Genomic DNA, 22,630 nt, shown 5'->3' on the forward strand with positions numbered 1-22,630 from the left:
TACGTTTTTCTACCAAATGGGTGTATCATAGTTTTCATTGGGTTTCTATGCTAAAACATCTGCATTTTATTTGCTTCACTGCATTAAGTCTATATTACATTGTAATGCTAATCCAAATGGATTTAGCTGCATTTCCTGGATTTCATAAATGTGTATGTATTGGCATCAGATGATGAGCTCCTGGCGCATCCTAACTTTTGAATATTGGCTTTACCCCAAAACTCCCATTATTCTGTATCAGTTTTATCAATAGTGTGTGTGTGTGTGTGCACTTGATGGTGGGCAGTATCTCCCGTGTCTCTGTGGCACAGGGGTGAGAGAAGGCTGCTGTAATATTAATGTGTTTCATTAACATTTCATTTTTCTCTACAGTATATGAAGGCAGTGAAAACCATGTTTAACATCGAACTAAACTAAATGGACAAAAGACCATATTGCAATGATTATATTGTATATTGCTATATATTAAAACAATATGTGGCAAAAATAACTATACATCCAATATTTCTCTGAAATTAAGGGTGTTTAAAGCATGCTTGCCCCCTGCAGCAGTAACAACTTCTGGTTTTCTAGAAAGATTTCACACACGGTGGAACATTGCTGTGAAAATTCAATCCCATTCAACCACATAAACATTGGTGAGGTCAGGTGCTGATGGATGATTGGTTATGAATTGGAAACTACATTCCAACCTGTTCCAAAAGTACTGGCTGATGCTCCATTTCTAAAGAAAACATATAACCCCAGCTCCACAGCCCAAGGCTATGGGGCTTTATGCCCTCAAACTGTTGCTTGGCATTGGGCTTTGTGATCTTATGCTATTGTGCAGTTGCCATAGTGTTTCAATCTATTTGTCAGTGCTTTTTGTTGTGTACTCTGTTGAACATCTGTGTCAAAAAAGGCAGCCGCAATTACAAATAGAAAAAGTGTCTACACTCATTTGGGCATTTACTGTCATATCACAACAGGAAATGTGTTACGTTCCACTGCACATTGTCTTTATATTATATGTATGCATTTGGTGGACAGTATTATCCAGAGTGTCTTATAATGTAACCATATGACAGAAGTAGGAGAATGTAATATTAAGATTCTTGCCCAAGGACTGGGCATGGTCTGGTAACACAGTGAGGGTTTTGAACCATATTCTTCTTCATAGGAGGTAGCAGTGTAAATTCCAAGAACTGATACAGGATAAAGTCTAAAGCAAAATGTTCCATTGGCCTTAACCCTCTGTGAAAGTAAGTGCTTCATCTTTAGGGTTGATTTCCTAGGGAATAAAATGGTCACCAGAACAGTTCCTGGGACTGTGGTCAGAACTCATATAAACACAGTAATGTTCCTCCAGCCCAATGCACCATTGTGTTGGAGAAACAAGCAGCCATTGATCTGTGGAGAGTCTGCAATGTGTGACCTGTTCTTCCAGGAAAGACTCTAAAAAAGCAGCAGTGTTTTACCCTCAACATGTATGTGCATACCAGAAATCTCTCTCTAACCCTAACCCCCCCCCCACACTCCCTCTCTCTCTCTCTCTCTCTCTCTCTCTCTCTCTCTAGATCTACGTGGTGGTCGTCATCTCTTAACTTCCCAGTATTCTTTGCCTGGTATCCCAGTTTCAAAACACGGACCCATTGACTTGCGGACCTCCATGGACGGAAAATACAAAGAAATTGCAGAGGTGAACTGCCACTAGCAAAGTCTGTCATATGTTCTAATTTGTATATGTGTATTTAAATGATGTTTATGAAGTTTGAATATGTGTGTGTGTGTATGTGTATAGGAGCTGTTCTCCCGCAGTCTTGCTGAGAGTGAGATGCGCAGCGCTCCGTATGAGTTTCCCGAAGACAGTCCCATAGAACAGCTGGAGGAACGCAGGCAGAGACTGGAAAGACAGATCAGTCAGGATGTCAAGTAATACACTCCACTCCTCACTACACATCTACATACACAGAGAACCTTAATTTTTATCTTTAAAACCTACTGAATTCAGGTTTTTCATCCTCACTCCGTTTCCATTTTCAATTTCCCTTTTTCTTTATCTCAGAGAGTCATAATTTGCCTTTGTTCTGTCTCTGTATTACAGGTTTGAGCCTGACATCCTCCTGCGAGCCAAGCAGGAGTTTATGAAAATAGACAGTGCCACAGATCTGGAGTGAGTTCACAGATTATACGCGACAAGTGTGCTCTTGTGTCTCAGAAGTGTCTGCAAACCTGTGGAGAAGTCCTTAACTCCCCTCTTGTCTTCATTCAGGTACCTGAAGGAGCAGAGCCAGGTTCCCACAGATATGTACCCAGAGCGAGAGCTCATTCCAGAGAGAGAGTACCAGAGAGTCACCATCTCTGGAGAAGAGAAATGTGGAGTGAGTAACAGAGAGTGGTGTATATTGTACATGTTTTTGATTATTTTTCTTCTGCTACCATGCTACCAAATCCTTACAGAAAAGTTCTTTCTAAAAAAGTAGAGGTTGTCAATGCAAGGGAGGTGGGACACATCTTGGATAAGTAGTTTTCCAGAAACTGTAAAATGAAAAAGAACACCAAACTTAATTTTGAATGTCCAGTGTAGCGTATTTACAAATTGACAACAAAGCAAATCTAGAAAATGTTTGGTTACACGGCTAGTGTACATCAAATGATGGAACTGTTAATGGACCAGTTCAGGATTATATGGGAGTACTGGTGTTATAAATATGGATGTGTTATAAAGCCAAGTGTCTCGACCGGGTGGACTGACGGAGGCGGACGCAAATGCCATAACACAGACTTTATTGACAAAAAGGAAACCAACACAGGTAACCAGACTTTGATAACTAGACAGGATACTTAGACAGAGGAAGACTTGGACAGAGAATCCGATACAGAGAGACATGGACTGAGAGACAGATACAGAGAGACATAGACTGGGAGACAGATACAGAGAGACCTAGAGACCAAGTGAGCTTAAAAATATAAATATATAAAAAATGGAGAGTGATTGGTGTTATATTTAAAGCAACACTATGTAGTATTTTTAATCTTAAAATTACTGCTTCAAAATTATGGTGATGCTTCACTGACTTGTAACAGAGAGAATAAAGCCTCTGTCATAGCTGCTTCAGACTCAACACTGCAGAAAATGCACTATGTAACTTTTGGAACGAGGGTAGGAAACTACCCCTTCCCCTCAATTTCGGGACTGTAAAAAGGAATTACACTCAGCTACTGTAGAGGGAGCCAAGGAGCAAAAAAATGTTACCAAGTGTTGCTTTAAATGGATGGGTGAGGAAATGTAATGGAAAACAAAATTGGGTGGATTATGAAAACAGGTGTGAAAGGAAACGAGTAGAGTACAAAAACAGGTGTGAAACAAATGTGGGTGGGTTGTAAATACAAGTGGGTTGTGAAAAATATTTGAAATATTTGTTTTGTGACAATGTGAGTTAGAAAAAGCATCTAGAATAAAGAGTTACTGATAAAACCACCAGTGACGGCTTGATTAATGTGAAATAGGTGAAGTAATAACTAAATAATTTTACACCACTAGGGCAACATTACAGAGCCTCTCTCTTAGCTTCATAAACTGATTCAAAGCATGTTTAGATAAGAATCTGACAGGACCTACTTTAGAGCTTGTAAATGATTCAGTGATGTAACTTTATCTTCATTCTTTCCCCTCCCTGCAGGCCAACTGAATTACTGCTCAAAAAATGGCTTGTTGATTTTAAAGAGACTTATCGATTATTCTACATTTCCTCTGGAAAAACAGTATTAGACCAAATAGAGTTATTAACTACCTCTTACCTGAGTTCAGTTTAGTTGCAGATGAATATGAATATCACACATCCATCGCTGTGATCACTTTGCGATGATTGGCTACACAGAAGAGTCAGGCAATTTAGAGAGATGAATGTCATAGTCTCAGTGATTCTGAGTAGAGTGTGAAACATTACAGAAAGCTCCACTAAAACTGAGAGAGACATGAGCAAGTTTACTCCATCGACAGACTTTCCATCTCATCTCATAAGGAAACCAATGTAATATTAAAGATCTCTTTCTTGATTTTATTTTATCTATCTTATTTTTTTCTGTGGCAGGTTCCGTTCACAGATCTGCTGGATGCTGCTAAGTGTGTGGTGAAGGCTCTGTTCATCAGAGAGAAATACATGGCTCTGTCTTTGCAGAGTTTCTGCAGGACCACAGCTCGGTATCTGCAGGAGCTTGGGGACAGAGCACTGGACCTTAATGTGTTTGAGGAGGTTCCTGAAACCTCTGTCACTGCAGGTAAGGGAAGTAGTTCACACTTTCTTTACTACTTTGTGCTGGTCTCAGTGCTTCTTTGTCTGGTGTTGTGTGTAGATATTTGTTTCTGTCTCTGCATTTTACTGATGTTTTAGTTTGTTCCACAAAAACTCCTTGTGAATATAGTCCATTTCTTTGGGCCATAATCCACAAACATAATTTAACTATTTTAAGTGGGTTTCAGGAAAATACGATACTGATATGGGCCTGTTAACAGAGCCTGGTTAATGCAGTTCAGTGGCCAGTTGAACATGCAGTACATTCATTTTTCCTCAGATGCTCCAGTCCACCCTCCTGTATCGGAGACACACCCCTATGAGAGCTTAGACCCCACAAACCTGCCTCCAGACATGGGCTACAGCTGCAAGATGATGAATGGTGTTGTACACGTGTACACACATAAAAGCAACATGGAAAAGTGAGAAGTCCTCCTACGCTCTTTTCTATGCTTTCACCATTTGTCTTATTCAAGTGTACCCCAGCAACCTTTAGCCTAGCTACTGTTTCAGCAGGTACTCTAAAACCCCCTCTTATCCTCTGTGTCAGGGCCACGGAGCTGGATCTACCCTACCCCGACCTGCAGGAGTATATCGCTGACATGAACGTCATGATGGCGCTCATCATTAATGGACCAGTGTAAATAATACACACACCTCAGTTATAAACTGGAGTTAAGTTCAGAGCCGTGATTTAGACACAAGCACACAAAGTATTTAAAACTGATGTGGTTTTCAGTAACGTTTGTTTGTTTGTATTTACGTGTGGACAGGAAATCCTTCTGCTATCGTCGGCTGCAGTACCTGAGCTCAAAGTTTCAGATGCACATTCTCTTAAACGAGATGAAGGAGCTGGCAGCACAGAAGAAGGTTCCTCACCGGGATTTTTACAACATTCGCAAGGTCAGCTGTTGTATGTTAGTCTCAGTTTACGACATTTGTATGTGACTTTAAATTGGCTTTATCAGAGCTGAAAGCAGTGCCTTGAAAGCAGCTATGATTTGGATTACATTTGAAAGAAAAGCTCATGGTGACTGTACAGGAGAAGGGCATAACATTCTTAATCTTCAGTAGATGATATTGTGACGAGTTTAATCCGAGTCATTTTGAAGCATTTTTATTGCTTCTTTATTGATTGCTCAGGTGGACACACACATCCATGCCTCCTCCTGCATGAACCAGAAGCACCTTCTGCGCTTCATAAAGAGAGCCATGAAGAAGTCTCCAAAAGAGATTGTCCATGTGGAGAAAGGACGAGAGCAGACGCTTATGGAGGTTTTTGAGAGCATGAACCTCACAGCCTTTGACCTCAGTGTGGACACCCTGGACATGCATGCAGTAAGAACCTACACCTCGAGCTGATTTTACATACCACTGAATCAGAATAAAGCGTTCTCAGGTTTCCCATACAAACTATGTATAGACTGTGGACAGACAGAAGCCAGAAGCTATAATCCTAACTGTTCCTCTCTCTCTCTTTCTCTCTCTCTCTGCTCAGGATCGCAACACTTTCCATCGCTTTGACAAATTCAATGCCAAATACAACCCCATTGGAGAGTCTATTCTCAGAGAGATCTTCATCAAAACAGACAACCATATTGAGGGAAAATACTTTGGACATATTATCAAGGTATCGTTGTCTGCAATAAAGCATTTGTACAGTGATAGTATGAGTCATTATAGATAATAATAGATAAATAGATAAAAATAGATAATATATATATAAATCATACCATTTAAAATGAGGAGGGCTTACTGCTTACTGGTTTATTTTATTACTCTGTCAAATAATGTTTTAATTTTTATTATTTGGGTTGAATGATGCTTCTGTAGGAAGGACTATGTGTAGGACTATGTCAAGCCCATATGATATACATTATAACATGACTTCACCGTCATTGGAGCAGACTAAATGTGTAATATAGGTTTAATGGAAGGAAATGTTTGACTGCTACATTAAGCTCAATTTTCCTTAATTACAGCCAGCTTACATTTGTTATTACAGTCAAGGGTGTAGGAGTGAGTTTAATATTGGGAGGACTCTGTTTACAGAGTCAAAGCCAAGCCCATACCCAAAATATTAGCTATAAGCTGATTCCTATGTAGATAAGGCAGTACAATACCGCATTTATAATTACCTGGAACAGCATTTGTGGAATTGCAAAAAAAAATGCCAGAGACTAACGTTAACTTGCTGCATGTTTACAGTGCTTTCTCACAAACTCTCAGATCCTCCTGTGTTACCCTGACAAGACGTTATTTACAAGCCGCTTTCATGATATAATTGCTATAAGTCGCTATAATTGTCCGTCATAGCTATATTTTACGCTCTCATTACTGATCTCAAGCACAGAGCAGGGCTTTATAAAACACTAACTTTATGAACCAGACTCTGACGGTGAATCAGAGGCCAGTGATGCAGATGATTGGAGCAGCTTTATATTTGAACAGGCGCCTTAACTAAAGCTGAAAGTAGACCCACACTTTGTCTGAGTCGCTGCCAAAACACGTTAACCTCAGTGGCGCAAAAAAATATCTGCGACAAAAAGCAACTGCAGCTGTTTTCTAATTTTGCGGGGGACACGTCCACAAACAAGATTTGTAACATTAAACATCCGTATTCTAGATGTAAGTAAATGTGTTATAATATGTTTTGTGTGAAATGTGGTAAATGTACTCTATGGTCAGTACTGAGTGTCTCCCCCTGTTGGCTGTGTGGTGTGTTACAGGAGGTAATGGCTGATCTGGAGGAGAGTAAATATCAGAATGTGGAGCTGCGTCTCTCGATCTACGGTCGCTCCAGGGATGAATGGGATAAACTGGCTCAGTGGGCAGTAAAACACCAGGTTTACTCTAATAATGTCCGCTGGCTCGTCCAAGTGCCTCGGCTATTGTGAGTGGTGCTGTCTGCTTTCACAATTACACATCAAGTATCCCACTGTTTATTACATAAACCTCTTACACTACAGAGACCATTGCAGAAACGCTTCATTGGCTCTTCATTAACTCTTTATTAAATGTTTATAAACACTTGACAAACACTTCATTATCCCTTGATCAGCTCTATTCATATTTTCTTTAATTAGGACTTCATTAACAAGCCATTACTTCTTTATTATTTCTTCATCAGCACCTCTCCATCAACCCTTTATTAACCCTAAATCAACTATTTACTAACAGGTCATCAAAATGTATTAACAATTCATGTATTCTTTAATAACTCCAGATGAACACTTCATTAACACTTCATCAGTTCCTATGTAGTCATTTCATCAACAAATCTTCATAAACTTATCATTAACCCACTCTTTATGGAGCCCCTGAGACAGAGAGTCTAGGGTGAGAAATGTATAAAAGATAAATTTATAAAAGTTGTAATTGTCATGATTGCTTATCCTGTTGTTTTTTTTTAAATTATTATTTATTTACAGCGATGTCTACCACACAAAGAAGCAACTGTGCAATTTCCAGGAGATGCTAGAGAACATCTTCATGCCTCTGTTTGAAGCCACCATTGACCCAAGCAGCCACACAGAACTGCATCTTTTCCTGCAGCATGTGAGTACTCAGGTCACAACATTGCTTTTGATACAAGAGTATAGATTAGACGCTGCCTAATTACAAACCCCATTCCCAGTGTCTCAGTTGGGACACCCTAAAAGTGCAGTAAGAACTGAAATCTGTAATTTGTTAATTCATGTGAACCTTTATTTAACAGACAAATGCACAAAGAAAAGATTATCAGCATTTTGAATGTGAAACTTAATTAGATTTGTTAAGTTTAAACATATTACTAATTGATACTTACAACAAGAATTACATTCTAATTTTTTTTGTTTTTATCACATTTTACAAAATGTCCCAACTTTGCTGGAAATGGGGTTTGTAGATCTGACTACTTTTTGGAGACTTTAAAAGGTTTTGATACATTCACTAGTAAATGAATTTCATTGCATTTCAAATTTCACTCTGTGACAAAGCCGTGTAGAATGTGTCTTTTACTCCTAGGTCATCTCTCATGGCACAAATTACCTCTGATCTCATGCAGCCTCATCACTGACACTGTGGGTATAAACACTAGAGAAAAGAAATCTAGTAAAACCACACACTGTTTTGCTACAGTGGTTTGGCCTCTAACATGGCAATCACATTTTCTTTATAATGGATCACGTCCCTGCTCTCTGAGTAAACACTGCTCCTGTGTCCAACAGGTCGTCGGTTTTGACAGCGTTGACGATGAGTCCAAACCAGAGCAGCACATCTTTAACCTGGACAGTCCTCTGCCTGCAAACTGGATAGAGGAAGATAATCCACCTTATTCCTACTATCTCTACTACATGTTCGCCAATATGACTGTGCTTAACCACCTGCGCAGGTAACATTCAGATACACTGCTCACATCCGTGCTAATTTTATTCAGTTTTCTCACTGATATATTGATTGCCAGTGCCATTCACAAGTAAATTACATTCAAATGCTACCAAAAGTGTTTAAGACTGTTTTTCTAATTAGTGAATTTAGATACTTTTAAAAAGTGACGTATTATACCCCTTCCACAATTTAACAGTTTCCACAGGTCTTAAGGAATTTTGCTTTGTTTAACCTCGTCTTTGTGCTCTCACATAAACAATATTCCAGCACAGTCAGAGGACAACCTTGGATAAGAATATTCAAAAGTCGCAGAATTTGATGCAAAATGCAGCACAAAATCAGAATGTCTCTGTGTTTTATTTCAGTTTGTGGCTTGGTAGGTGCTACAGATGCACCATTAATGAGCACACCACTGAAAAATAACTTTTTTAAGCGCACACACTTTAAGTACACAAGTTAAAAATGTTAAGAAAGAAACAAAAAGGCACAAGATGCTCTTTTGACAGATTTGTGATTATTTTTCTAAATTAACCCTGCTTTATCCGCCAGGAAGAGGAACTTCAACACGTTTGTGTTGAGGCCACACTGTGGAGAGGCAGGTCCCATCCACCACCTGGTGTCCGGCTTCATGCTCTCAGAGAACATTTCCCATGGGCTGCTGCTCAGGAAGGTGAGAATAGGTGTTGCTAGAACGTTTCATTTCCTCATTATGAACAATGGCTATACGTTTTTACTGTTACTTTTATCTGTCTGCTCTTTTCATAAAAGCTGGCAGTTAGTAACTTTTCAAAAGATCATCATACATGTTTATACTCGCTCTCAATGTTATTACTGTGGAGGCAGTATGGGTCCGGTTATACATGGAAGAATGTTTTGATCAAGTGAGCTGGAACTTCTGTTTACATTAGAAAAATCCCAGCCCTTTATGCTGATCCATACCAGCTCTTTTAGGGCCTGTCTGGTCAAGTCATGGATTTTCTTGAAATACTACACACAGTAGCTTCTCTTCAACGTATACAATCACACACATTTCAAAGTTATGCTTCCTTTACATTTTAGATATGTAATTGTTAAGCTTATTATCACATGATGAGTTGTGATACAATTACTGAGCTAAATATCCTGTACAACATTAAGTGTATATAATCAATTCCTAAAAAGGGTTATTTTACTCTAATTTTAAAGTTTAGAATTTAAGATTTTTATGTACTCTTTGTACTCTTTCACTTAAATATTAGTTCAGTCAGTTCTGTTATACATATATAGTTACTTACATGTCTTCTTCTGCCTGTAGGAGGAACTTGCCTGTGTTCAGCTTAGCTGACAGTGTTGCTGAGGGTCTTAGTTGTATGTGCATATTTATGTATGTGTTCTTGGCAGGCTCCAGTGTTGCAGTACCTGTATTATCTGGCTCAGATTGGCATTGCCATGTCTCCTCTCAGCAACAACAGCCTGTTCCTTAGTTACCACCGCAATCCACTGCCCGAGTATCTGTCCAGAGGCCTGATGGTCTCCTTATCTACTGATGACCCACTCCAGTTCCATTTCACAAAGGTGAGCTCATCCTACACCTGCATTCAAGGCATGTCTGTTCTGCTTTGGTATTTGACTGCAATGGAACAAAGCCAGAACTTCCTAGATGTTCATTATTCTTTAGTCAGAAATGGTAGGTACCTCAGGTTACCTCAGGTTACCAAACTATTCTGACCACCTCTGATAAAACATTTACAAGCAACACCAGAGGAATTCTGTTTGTTTCTTAAAGAATCTTAAAATATGAATTGCGTGTGTGTGCATTGCAGGAGCCACTGATGGAGGAGTACAGTATCGCTGCTCAGGTGTGGAAGCTCAGCTCCTGTGATATGTGTGAGCTGGCCAGAAACAGCGTCCTCATGAGTGGTTTCTCACACAAGGTGCTGAATCACTCTAACACAAAGTCCCACACACTCACTTAGCATTAATCATTCCCACTGCCTGAGTCAATAACAGTTATATTTTACATGATTACTACATTGATACCTTATACATGAAAGAGCTGTAAATCGCAGCACTTCTAATAGCATATGGCACATAGAGCTTTGACCTATAGCACAGGTTAGCAACTCACTTTTTGCATTTTCGTTGCTAACTCTGCTTACACAGCTTTGGGGGCCTGGTAATTGACTCCAAAATTTTGAGAATGTCTTGCCTCTCTTTGTTATTTTTGCTGCGTTGGTTAAATGTTCAGCTCGAGGTGTCAGACAGAATCTATAACACGTGCTAAAATATTTAATCATTTAAATAAAAATGAAAAAAAAAAGACTAATTAGAAGAAATAGACTTCTAAAAACTATATATACATATCAATCGAACCAGAAAAAGTGTTTATACATCTGATGTGTAAAGCAGATTGTTTAGATGACTAGGAGCAGGATTTACTGCTCGAAGGTACACCTGCAGATGAGCTAAGGCTAAATCTAATGACGGAGTTGGTCAGAGCAATTTTAGATGCTGTAATTTGCACTTTCATCAATTATTATTATAATCATACACAGGATAAGATGTAAAATATCCTATGCCAATCCATTAAAGCTTCACATAGGGCCCACCACACTCTCTTCCTACCTGCAGCCACACAATTTCTGTTGTTTGTATCATACACTTCAACACTAGGGTTGCTGTGGCCGTTTATGATCTGATCAGCAACCAGCTACCCTTAACACCTACGGTTATTCGTTGATCCCAGCCCCTGAATACTCTAACCACCCACTGTATCACTGTATTCACCAATTTTTATAAAACAATACAAAGAGTGGCATATGACCAGCATTTAAATAGTAATCTTTACACCCAATGTTTTATCTTTTATCCTTGCCAATATACCAAGAAATATGGGTTAATCGGTTGAATTAAGTGAATGCACAGAGGAATCAAGTGAATGCACAAACTTAGAACTGAGATTTGGAATCACAGGGGCAGACATTCCTTAAAGGCACATTTTAAAGGACCATTTCAGTGGAACAACTAATGCATGCGGGCGGCACGGTGGCGCAGCAGGTAGTGTCACAGTCACACAGCTCCAGGGGCCGTTGTGGGTTCGATTCCTGCTCCGGGTGACTGTCTGTGAGGAGTTGGTGTGTTCTCCCCGTGTCCGCGTGGGTTTCCTCCGGGTGCTCCTGGTTTCCTCCCACGGTCCGAAAACACACGTTGGTAGGTTGATTGGAGATTCAAAAGTGTCTGTAGGTGTGGGTGTGTGTGTCTGTGTTGCCCTTTGAAGGACTGGTGCCCCCTCCAGGGTGTATTCCTGCCTTGCGCCCAATGATTCTATGTAGGCTCTGGACCCACCGCAACCCTGAACAGGATAAGTGGTTACAGATAATGAATGAATGAACAAATGCATGCAAATTTTCACCCCAAATGTATTCAATCAAACAAGATTTTTTAGGGCTCAAAGCTACAGTTTGCACAAAAGTAAAATTTTATTTTAAGATCATTTATGTATACTAACATATTGGGCTAAGAAGATGTTTAAAACATCATGGACTGTATTGGTTTGTTATGTAATCTCTAATTAAATTGATGCTGTGACATTTATTAATGACATGATATATAAATTGCATTGCTAAAAACAACAGTAGCAGCCATCTTGTTGAGGTTGGTTTTTCGGGTGTGTGACTATTAAGAGATGCTCTTTGACAAGTGTTGTATATACGATTTATTTGTTGTAAACTGTATATTTATGCTGTGTATGTTTAGGTATAATTAGTATTTCTTCTTCATTTAGATGAAGAGTTACTGGTTGGGCCCCAACTACATCAAAGAAGGTCAGGAAAGCAACGACATTCGCCGGACTAATGTGCCGGACATCCGTGTGGCCTACCGCTTTGAGACCCTGTGTGAGGAGCTGAATCTTATCACACAGGCAGTGAGGAGTGAGGAGCTGGAGACTATTGAGGAGGAAGGCTCTCTTTGCATGACTGCGACACCCAGGGAGCAGTAGGAATACTACAGTTGATGCTAAAGCAAAACAGAAAATGTTGGCATAGAATGCATAGAATGCATAGAATTTACCTGATTCAAATCCATAATTTTCCACATGAATAAAATATAATATAAAACAGTTATAGGCAAGGTATGTACAAAGGTACGTAAACTGAAAGACATTACAGTAATGATGTAAACGCCTTCTCGTCCAGCATGAAATCAAGGGCATCGTTAGGCAGTTGGTCTTTCTTCACTGCAGTAACAGCCTCTAATTTTCTATAAAGTCTTTACAATAGATGTTGGAAAATTGTTGTGAGGATTTGGTTGCATTCAGCTATGAGATTATCAGAGAGGTAAGGTGCTGATCTATTGCATAGATCTATTCCAACTCATTCTAATATTTACTTGAGAGTGGGCTCCTTTTCCTAAAGACCACAGCTCCTCTCAGTGTTGGGGGATTGTGGACCTCTCTAGCTGATGTTTGTCACTGGGTATTATGACTTTAGCCTAATGTCCAGCTGCTCCAGACTACACTGTTCTTGGGGTCTGTGTTTTACTACAGAGATGATACAAGATGTATGTGAGCAATTGCAAATTTTAGCAGTGTGCACACACAAGTTGCTATATTCATAAATTTCAAAAGGTGTTGTCCAACATTTAAACATACAGTTTATGTGGAAATGCTGTTTACATTTGGATCAAGTAAATTAAATTTATTCAGCATGGAAATTCCATTTTGTGAATGCAGTGTTGGCTGTGAACTAAAATTCAAACTAGCATTGGTACTACCTGTACCTACCATTCCTCAAAGCTATACACCTCATGTTGTCGTCAACAACTAGTGGTTAGTTTTATACAAATGGACAAAACTCTAGTCAGGATTTGCTAAAGCAGTGCCACGGCTCCAAGTCTACTTCCAAAATGATTACCAGCAAGCATGGCAAATGTACCTATTGCTGTTTTTGAACAGTTTTGTGTTGGTGTTGCTCCAATGCCTTGTTTATTGCACTATCAATGCAAATTATTATTGCATTTATCATTAAAAAAAAATTGGTCTGGCATTTGCAGCACCTCCTGTCTAGAGCTTGAATAGAGACTTCTCTGGATCATGAACATCGTACAGTTTATTATGGACACTTGTAATAAAACATGGCTTGCATGGATTCTGCTCCCATGCAGTGGAGCTGCTATTCTACACTGTGTCTGTGAGTTCAGCTTGATTTCAGACAAACTTCTCTAATCTTTCATTTAGAAACATGTGTTGTACTCTTCTCTTGATTTACCCTGGTAGTGCCCATTGTTTATTATGGAATTCTTTGTGTTTTATTGGTGTATTTACCCATTAGTATCAGTTCTGTTTTGTATGGGTGTGTTCTTGAATCATTGTGATTGAATTGTTATTTATTACAAATCAAAAATTCATATCAAAAGTGATGTTTATTTTCCTCTGGTCTGTTATCTCATAAATAAAAGATTTTGAGATGTTTTTGTTTGTTTGTTTGTTTGTTTATTGGTAAATAGTTCATAAAAGTGTACTGAAACATTATTATTAATATTAAAAATAGTTATATCTGCCACTTTTAACAATGTCCCCATTAATCATTCTTTGTTATTAAATGTCCTCTTACAAAACCATATATTTGTATATTGATATTTTATAACAAATTCTGATTCAACTCACAAACCCTTAAGCCTTTGTTTTCTTCACCTTCCTAAGGTGCCTGATCCTGGGTACAGAGTTCAGTGCTCAAATCTGGCTGAGGTGTGTCTAAAGCCATTTGGATGGGCTGGGGTTACCTCTGCTCAATATACACTGAACAGTGGCTCTTAAAACAGCTTTTTCAAAATTGTTTGAAGACACTTAAGCCACTCCCAATTCAGTTAACTGTGACACACATACACATACCTACACAGTGTATACACATCTATACTGCACTTCACTGTGCATAAGTGAAATACCACCCTGCAATTAGGTTCCAACCCAAAGAGTAAAAGTTATTCATTATTCAGAGAGATTTCTGTGGAAAAAGATATATGAGGATATGTGGAAGCAGAAACTGGAGCCAGATTCTAATGACTGGATTTAAGTTGGAAAAATATGTCTGAATTCAATAGATCAATAGTATCTGAATGTATCTAACAATTTTTGTTTTTTACAAGTTTCCACATTGTCATATGGGTAAAATAAATAATCTACAGTATAGAAAATGAAACACAGAGTAATGACAACATTTTAAACTGAGAACTGCCCATTTTTTAATGTCTTGCCAGCAACACTTATCAAAAAGATTGGTACAGGGACAGGTTTACACCACCATGTCTTTTAACAAACCTCTGTAAAAGTTTGGAAACTGATGAGACCACCTTTTGTAGTTTTGATAGTTAAATGTTTTCCCTTTCTTGCGTTTTATAGGATTTCAGCTCCTCAATATTTTGTAGCATGGTAGTGAAACATGTAGGTTGTGGGTTCTCCCCGTGTCTGTGTGGTTTCCTCCGGGTGCTCTGGTTTCCTCCCATGGTCCAAAAACACACGTTAGTAAACGTAAATATGCAATTGTTTGTCATTGTTCAATGTACAATCAAATTTACGTCTCCCGCATTTAACTGTGTTATCTGTGACAGTGAACACACACACACACACTAGTGCACTAGGGACTGTGAACACACAACCGGAGTGACGGGCAGCCAGTAGTTGTATTGCCTACTCAAAAGTGTCCATAGGTGTGAGTGTGTCGCCGTGTGAAGGATTGGTGCCCTTCCAGGGTGTGTTCCCAGGGTGTGTATTTTCCATGAGAGAAATAAACAGTTGAGTAATTCCACCTTGAAACTGTAGTGTTCCAAAGACAGTCTCAAAGGAGACAATTCAGACAGCCAGGCTTTCATATAATCACAAACCTAAAGATCCATCCATCCATCCATTATCTGTAACCGCTTATCCAATTTTTTAGGGTCGCGGGGGGTCCAGAGCCTACCTGGAATCATTGGGCACAAGGCAGGAATACACCCTGGAGGGGACGCCAGTTCTTCACAGGGCAACACAGACACACACACATTCACTCACACACTCACACCTACGGACACTTTAAGTCGCCAATCCACCTGCAACGTGTGTTTTTGAACCTAAAGATCCAATCCTGTCAACTTGGGGTGTGGGCTTTTGTGCTGCAGGTAGGTGAAGACAGAGGAGGGGAATACCAATATTTATAGTTCCATATCTGCTAAATAAAAGCAAAGTTGTATCTATGCCACTTTTAAATTTTTAAGGGCTTAGTTCTTGGAAATAACGTACAAATAATGCTGATTAACAGAAATTAGATTTGAGTAAAAATTTTGAGTTCAAGAAAAAATATTTTACTTTAAGAAATGACTTGTAAGCAAAGTACTGCCGTTTTTGGCAGTAAATACCTTTTTATTTTTTTTCTTTCATATAAAGGCCTTTATCCCAGTGCCAATCCCCTTTACATTGTCTACTCTGAAACTGGCGACATTCTCAATGTGCTCATATAACCGCTTATGTAAGGGCGCAGTGTGTATGTGTGTGAGAACGAGAGTGTAAGTGTGGATGAGCGCGTGCGCACACCGAGACCCCGCCCCCTCTCGGTGATTGGCTGCAATAGCGCAGCTCTCCTCCCTGCGCTGGATTTCATGTTGAGGGGTACATCTCAGTGAGATTCTCCTCTGTTTGGCGGAGTGTTGAGACCAAGAGTTGTTCGGAAGGCACGATGAAACTGGTTTACTGGGACATTCGGGGGGTAAGTACGAGCTCTGGAAGAAGAAAGCAGTAATTCTGCAGATTTAAGATCGATTTAGCAGGCACATGTTGACCCTTTTAACGCGTTGAGTGTGTGTTGCTAATGAGAAGCTTTAAGGGCAGTGTCCAACTGAGGGGCACATGCACTGAGAACCTTCTAGAAATAAATACGATTTAACTTATATAAATGCAATGTGTTAATTTTGAGGACCTGTTTATGCATGTTAACGAAGAGCAAATTGGAACACAGTTAGTAGCAATCATACAGGAAGATTAGCCATCAAAGTCGAAAAACCCTGCAACGTTTTGAACTTTGGTGTGTCGTCTAGCGCAGTACCACTGCAGCTGTGACCGCCTAAATACACCGGAGTGTCTGCACTCGGTTTAACCAGATGAACTGGACTTGCACTTGAGAGCAATGTCTTCTTTCAGACTTTTAAACTCTGAATAAACTCCCGCTTGTCTTGTGTTTGTGTCTGTTCCCCTAAAGCTCGCTCAGCCCGCCCGCCTGCTACTGGAATACACGGGGACACAGTATGAGGACAAGTTCTACTCCTGTGGAGAAGGTACTTCTGATGAACTTCATTCTCTTCTTCAGTGTTGGTTTCATATTCGCATATTCAGATTTCTTTATTCAATAGCTCTCAAACGGTGCATGCAAATGAGTTAATACTTGCAAAGTATTGTTTTTGGGATCCAAGACAAGCAGCGACAACTCAGTTTATGTCAGAAATGTTTGCCATTTAAAAAAAAAACACGAAATGTATTGTTTTCTAACGGCTGCCGCCATCTCCGCGAGTGCTAAGGGACCGTTTACAAACTACACTACACAGTAAAAACGAAGGTGACTGGGAAGGTGTAACTAAGAAACACAAACACAGCCAATGCTTGTGAGAATACATTTAGTTTAGTTTTTGTACTGTTAAAACACATACACAAACACATGCAATACATTTTGGCCAAATGTTTGTTTGTTTCTTAGACACAATTTGAAATATGTCAGCTCTGGTTTCATTTGGATTGCCTTAAAATTATCATCCCTGCAAAAGATGTCCATTGGTTATGTGTGCTGTGTCATAAACAAGGCTGAAACTGCAGACAGAGCTGGCCCTGACCAATGTGGCCCTGACAATGGTGCACTAAGCGAAAGTTTGGTTGTTGCCCCCTGCATCATCAATCATCGGGTTTATACACTCACACAGACACTGTAAAGCTTTGCAGTTATTGAGTTTTTTTTAATTTTAGAGCAAAAACAACAGTAAAACAGTTAAATCAGTGTTAAAGAAACAAATAAAAAGCAAATGAATTATAAATATTACAGTATAACAATAAATAAATATAAAGGTGTTGCTCAAAAAATATTTTAAAACTATTTTACATAGAGTAGTGCCGAGAACAACTTTTAAATATTAATAGTAAATTAAAAAATAAATAAGAAACAACTACCATCAGTGCAATATGCCTACTGCAACATTTTTTTACAGCCTAATTCGCTTTGCCATTTTTAGAGCAAAGTCATCTATGACACCGTCTGCTGTGAGATCTCACAATTTATACTAATCACAGAAAGTCCACTAAGGCGTTCTTGACCCATAGTAGATCTCGGGTATATTTTAATGAGTTTGAGCCTAGAGAAGCTCCTTTCAGCAGCAGCCACTGTAACAGGAAGAGTGGCAGATATTCTAAGAGCTACCTACATATTTGCATATGTGTATTTTAATATATATTATTTTAAAAACTTGCTGAGCTAAGCTAATAATAGCACCTACTAGGATTGGGCAGTATGATGGCAGTATTGTAAAATTGTGGCAGTATATTAACCACGTGACGTGATGCAACGTGCCAAATCTGTACTTTGAAAAATGGGACATGTAAGACATTTTGCGCATCCGTTAAAAAGATCTGTGGGTGGGGTAAGCAGTTGGAGCTCACTGATTGGTTATGGAGTGATGGGTTTCAATAAGATCATACAGAAGGGAAAAAGCCACAATGATGACGAGTGTTAGTTGTGAGTCAAGCGAGCTGGTTTCAAACAAAAACACCACTGCTACAGATTGGCAACATTTTGGATTTGTTTCAAATAGAAAGGGAGCGCCAGCAAACTTATGAGTCAGTGTGTAAGATAAAAATTCTCTGCCGAAGATGGAAACACATCAAACATGCATTCTCATATTAAAACTAAGCACCCTTCAATTACAATTCAGCAAGTGCTAGAAAGGTCCCGACTCCGGTACCACTTTAATTGGAGCTTTTGCCAAATCCAATACAAAAGAGACGATAGAAGGCGATTACATTAGCGACATCTGAAGTTTCTCTAATCAACGAGGATTAAGACCTGCTAATTTAGGGAAAATGGGGGAGGGGGTTATGAGGCCTTTTCAAATTTCTTTAATGAGTTTAGGGAAGAGGGTAACTGTTTTCTGAAGGGAACTTCTACTGTACAACATACACTATAGTGTTAATTCAGCATATTATATTACCTCTGGTTTTTTGCTGCCTTTCTTCTTCCTCTTTTGTCCTTTTTCTGCCCTGGGCACCAGAGGATTTCTGCCTTATTGACATCTTTACGGCCATTGTCTTTTTCCCCACTGAGAAACAGTAACGAGGTGCGCAGAGCCTGCGGGGGTGGGAGCCGCGAGGGGGGGGGGTGTGATAGATATCGTGTGTTGTTATTATAATTATTAATTTGACTAATTTTATTAAACAATGAACTTATGATTATGTGGACTTTTTGTTTTCATATTTATTAATTGTTCATTTGTAAAAAAAAAAAAAAAAAAAAACATTATGCACGCGAGCACCCCCCTGGCAAACGGCGCCCTTAGCATTTGCCTATATTGCCTAATGGAAGGGCCGGCCCTGACTGCAGAGGAGTACTCTGACATACTTGCCTTTTTTGGATATCAAAATAACATTGTGAACATAAAGCAAGTGTGTCTGTAAAGGGCCATTGTGGACCTAGGACATTGTCCAAAACAAGTAGCAAACCATCTGATCTTATGCATTAAATAAGGTAGCCTCTGCTTTCTGGGAATGTCTGCTCCGGTTTTCTTTAAATGTATCCTGTGGATACACCAACCTTTGCATACACCTACTGAATGTAGAAGCAAAATAAAATGTAAATTTATACATAAAATATATAAAATTAAGGATGTAGTGGTTACAATAAAACATGGGTTTTCAACATTTATATTTGTAGCATATTAGCCTATACATGTGCAAGTTGTTTCTGTTTTTAATATTATTGCTTTTAATTAAATCATATAAAGCTTCCAAGCTACCTTATGTAGCATTTGATGATGCATAATTCATTAAAATGAATCATAAAGAAATGAAAATTCCACATTAAAATGTTCTATGAATTTTAAGTGATTAAATGTCATAGTTCTGCATGTGTATTTAAGTCTTTTTCTTTCTTTCTTTCTTTTTTTTAATAGCCTGGATTTTTTCTAAACCTGTGTAAATTCAACATATTTCTAATATTAATGTTCAAACCTTGACTTCAGAATCGAACTGGCACAGATTATTACAATTCTCCTGTACCCTCAAGCAATGATCTAATTTTTCTCCATCTGCAGCTCCAACATATGACAAAACGTGCTGGTTTGAAGACAAGGCCAAACTCAAAATGGACTTCCCTAACGTAAGCAATGATATGATTGTGATTGGAGCAAAGTGATATTTTATTTCTCACTCCAAACCAAAATAACTAACTTTGAGTTATTCCTATAGTTGCCTTACCTGGAGGATGGTGACAGGAAGATTGTACAGAGTAATGCCATCATGAGATACATTGCCCGCAAGCACAACCTCTGTAAGTGCTCATCATAATACATTTATTTAACTCTGCATATTTTAATTTTGTTTCAGTGTTGCAATATTACAGTGCTGTTCTGTTAACTATTTGCACTATTTAATCTTAGCTCTTGTAAATATACAGTGATCCCGAATATTATTAGGACATTTTTAAATTAGTTGAAAGCAAAGTTGATTTCATGTGGTTTGATACTTTATTTTCAAGAATGCTCCTAGGTTTTTTTGCGGCTTATTCTTTCAGGGTTTTTTTTTTTTTTTTTTTTTTTTTTTGAGGACTTTTCCATTTAGTGACTACTTTCATATGATTTGAGTGTTTTTCTTAAAGTAAGTAACCCAAACTAAGTACCAATGGTTACATTTTCTGTGTAAATTTTGTGGCTTTTAATATCAGATTTGATCTGTCACAAATTGTTGCTTCCACCAAATGCTTTTTAAGATTTTGTTTTTATTTCATATCTCTCTTACAATGTCAAGGTGGAGAGACAGAGGATGAGAAGGTCAGAGTGGACATCCTGGAGAATCAGGCGATGGACTTCCGTAATGGTTTTGTCATTCTCTGCTATCGAGATTATGTGAGTGATCACTGTTTGAGGATGATGTAAACGTGTTCTTGTCGACTGTATGAAGTGAGTGCTGTATAACAAAATGTGTATGTTTATATCTTCTACCAGGACACTAAAAAGCAAGCATACTTGGAGGCGTTGCCAGGAGTACTTAAACAATTCTCTGACTTTTTGGGGGAGAGGAAGTGGTTCGCTGGTGACAAGGTAAAAATGTCACAGGAAAATAATAAAAATCAACAGGGTAAATATGATAATGTTTATCACAGTTATGATGAGCATGTCATGGATTGTCAGCACTTGGGGAACACCCACTAAATATGTTTCATTTAAAGTAAAACATTTTTTTCTATATAGATTCATGGCATTACTGAGCCAATCCATTAGAGCTTCACATGAGGCCCACCTCACTATCTGCCTACCTGCAGCTACCAAAATTCCTGTTCAATCCTACACCTCAACACTGGTTGCTGCGGCCGTTTATGATTCAATCAGCAACTAGCTATCCTTAACAACTAGGGTTTCTCATTGACCCCACCCCATGAGTACCCAAACCAGCCACTGTATCATTAGCTCTACACAGGGGTCATCCGGCAGGCACCTCCTCTCCCTGGTGTTTCACTGAATTAAGCCCACAAAACCTCCAGAAGGCTCAAAAGTGAAGTCTATTGTCCAAGACCCACCACCCTCCAAGCCAGGCTTACAGTCCTACACCATCATCAACCTTAAAACCACGCTGGCCTCCCTGGTGACTAAGGCTGTACCTAGCCTCACTGGCACCATTAATGCATGTTCAGTGCCACCAGTTTCATGTGAACTTTACATGCTACATCACCAACAATCCCAATAGCAGATTAAAGTGGATTAACACACTTCTTATAAGCGTTGTTGGGATACATTTGTACCGCATGTTTATAATTGACTTTCTTTTTGCAAATCATGTTCCAGTGTAGAGCACAGTCATTCTAATTTCCTCTGTTGATGTAGATCACATTTGTGGATTTCATCATGTATGAGCTATTGGATCAGCACCGCATGTTTGAGCCCAAGTGCCTGGATGACTTCAAGAACCTCAAAGATTTGCTGGACCGATTTGAGGTTTGGATTTCATTAATTAAACTGTGATTTAGAGTTTATTTTAAATGTCTTCCACTGTTTTTGAAACTTTAATGTGATCTCGTAAAGATGTCTTAATAAAGTAAAATTAAGTCTTTGTTGCAATTGTTTCTCTTTCAGGCACTTGAGAAGATTTCTGCTTACATGAAGTCAAGCAGGTTCATGAAAGGGCCAGTCAACAACAAGATGGCAAAGTGGGGAAACAAAAAAGAGTGAGGAGAGGCACTTTGTCAAGGATGGATTAAAAATGGTACTAGATGTTATGTTATAATGATGGCCAAAAAATGTCATATGTGGTTCTGAAATGCCTTAAATGTAGCTGTGCAAAAAACATTTTGTAATTCAGTCTTTAGTCAAATCACCATTTTTTTAGAAATGTGCTAACAAAAGCAAAACCCTGCAACTATATAAGCACAGCACAGATTTGAATTTATTGTTTACAGGAGAAAATGGATAGGAATTAGTTTGCTTCTGTAGAGAAGAGCGTTTTTAAGGACTTTCAATTTAGAGTTACATGTCAGGAAAGCATTGGATAATGTCCATTTTTGATCCAATAAAATGTTGAAATGTGGATTATTCTCATTTTATTGTTTATTACTATTCATTGGCGGAGCATGAATGAACCATGAAAGATACATTCAGTCAGTGAGGCCTTAGAGGATGTTGTGTATAATATTTCCTATGTGGACATAAATATTGCAAAATGGCTTGCATTGCAAAAATTTCTGTAAAGTAATGTCATGGTTAGGATTAAAGTTAGGGTATAATTCAATAAGTGG

At 38.7% G+C, this 22,630-nt stretch overlaps 2 protein-coding genes across 3 annotated transcripts in view; both read left to right on the forward strand.

The window, feature by feature from the left end:
* The window catches only part of ampd2b (adenosine monophosphate deaminase 2b), a 28,387-nt gene extending 14,331 nt beyond the window's left edge, over positions 1-14,056 (forward strand). For both annotated transcript variants that reach the window (XM_066643444.1, XM_066643445.1), the window contains exons 2-18: positions 1,557-1,678; positions 1,781-1,911; positions 2,084-2,152; positions 2,252-2,360; positions 4,074-4,260; positions 4,555-4,696; positions 4,825-4,914; positions 5,048-5,177; positions 5,418-5,612; positions 5,773-5,904; positions 7,004-7,167; positions 7,706-7,832; positions 8,486-8,649; positions 9,195-9,315; positions 10,026-10,199; positions 10,448-10,558; positions 12,409-14,056. In XM_066643444.1, coding sequence (XP_066499541.1) covers positions 1,557-1,678; positions 1,781-1,911; positions 2,084-2,152; positions 2,252-2,360; positions 4,074-4,260; positions 4,555-4,696; positions 4,825-4,914; positions 5,048-5,177; positions 5,418-5,612; positions 5,773-5,904; positions 7,004-7,167; positions 7,706-7,832; positions 8,486-8,649; positions 9,195-9,315; positions 10,026-10,199; positions 10,448-10,558; positions 12,409-12,624 — 2,384 coding nt within the window. In that variant the 3' untranslated portion in view covers positions 12,625-14,056. The remainder of the gene's footprint in view (positions 1-1,556; positions 1,679-1,780; positions 1,912-2,083; positions 2,153-2,251; positions 2,361-4,073; positions 4,261-4,554; positions 4,697-4,824; positions 4,915-5,047; positions 5,178-5,417; positions 5,613-5,772; positions 5,905-7,003; positions 7,168-7,705; positions 7,833-8,485; positions 8,650-9,194; positions 9,316-10,025; positions 10,200-10,447; positions 10,559-12,408) is intronic.
* A 2,156-nt stretch (positions 14,057-16,212) lies between these two features.
* Positions 16,213-22,422, forward strand: LOC136665959 (glutathione S-transferase Mu 3-like). The gene is made up of 8 exons (XM_066643861.1): positions 16,213-16,360; positions 16,850-16,925; positions 19,938-20,002; positions 20,092-20,173; positions 20,650-20,747; positions 20,847-20,942; positions 21,723-21,833; positions 21,972-22,422. The coding sequence occupies exons 1-8, from the start codon at positions 16,331-16,333 to the stop codon at positions 22,065-22,067; spliced, it is 654 nt and encodes a 217-aa protein (XP_066499958.1). The 5' UTR covers positions 16,213-16,330; the 3' UTR covers positions 22,068-22,422.
* Positions 22,423-22,630: the final 208 nt, after the last annotated feature.

The sequence above is a fragment of the Hoplias malabaricus genome, chromosome 14 (assembly GCF_029633855.1).
Source record: "Hoplias malabaricus isolate fHopMal1 chromosome 14, fHopMal1.hap1, whole genome shotgun sequence".
In the NCBI taxonomy this organism is placed as follows: Eukaryota; Metazoa; Chordata; class Actinopteri; order Characiformes; family Erythrinidae; genus Hoplias; species Hoplias malabaricus.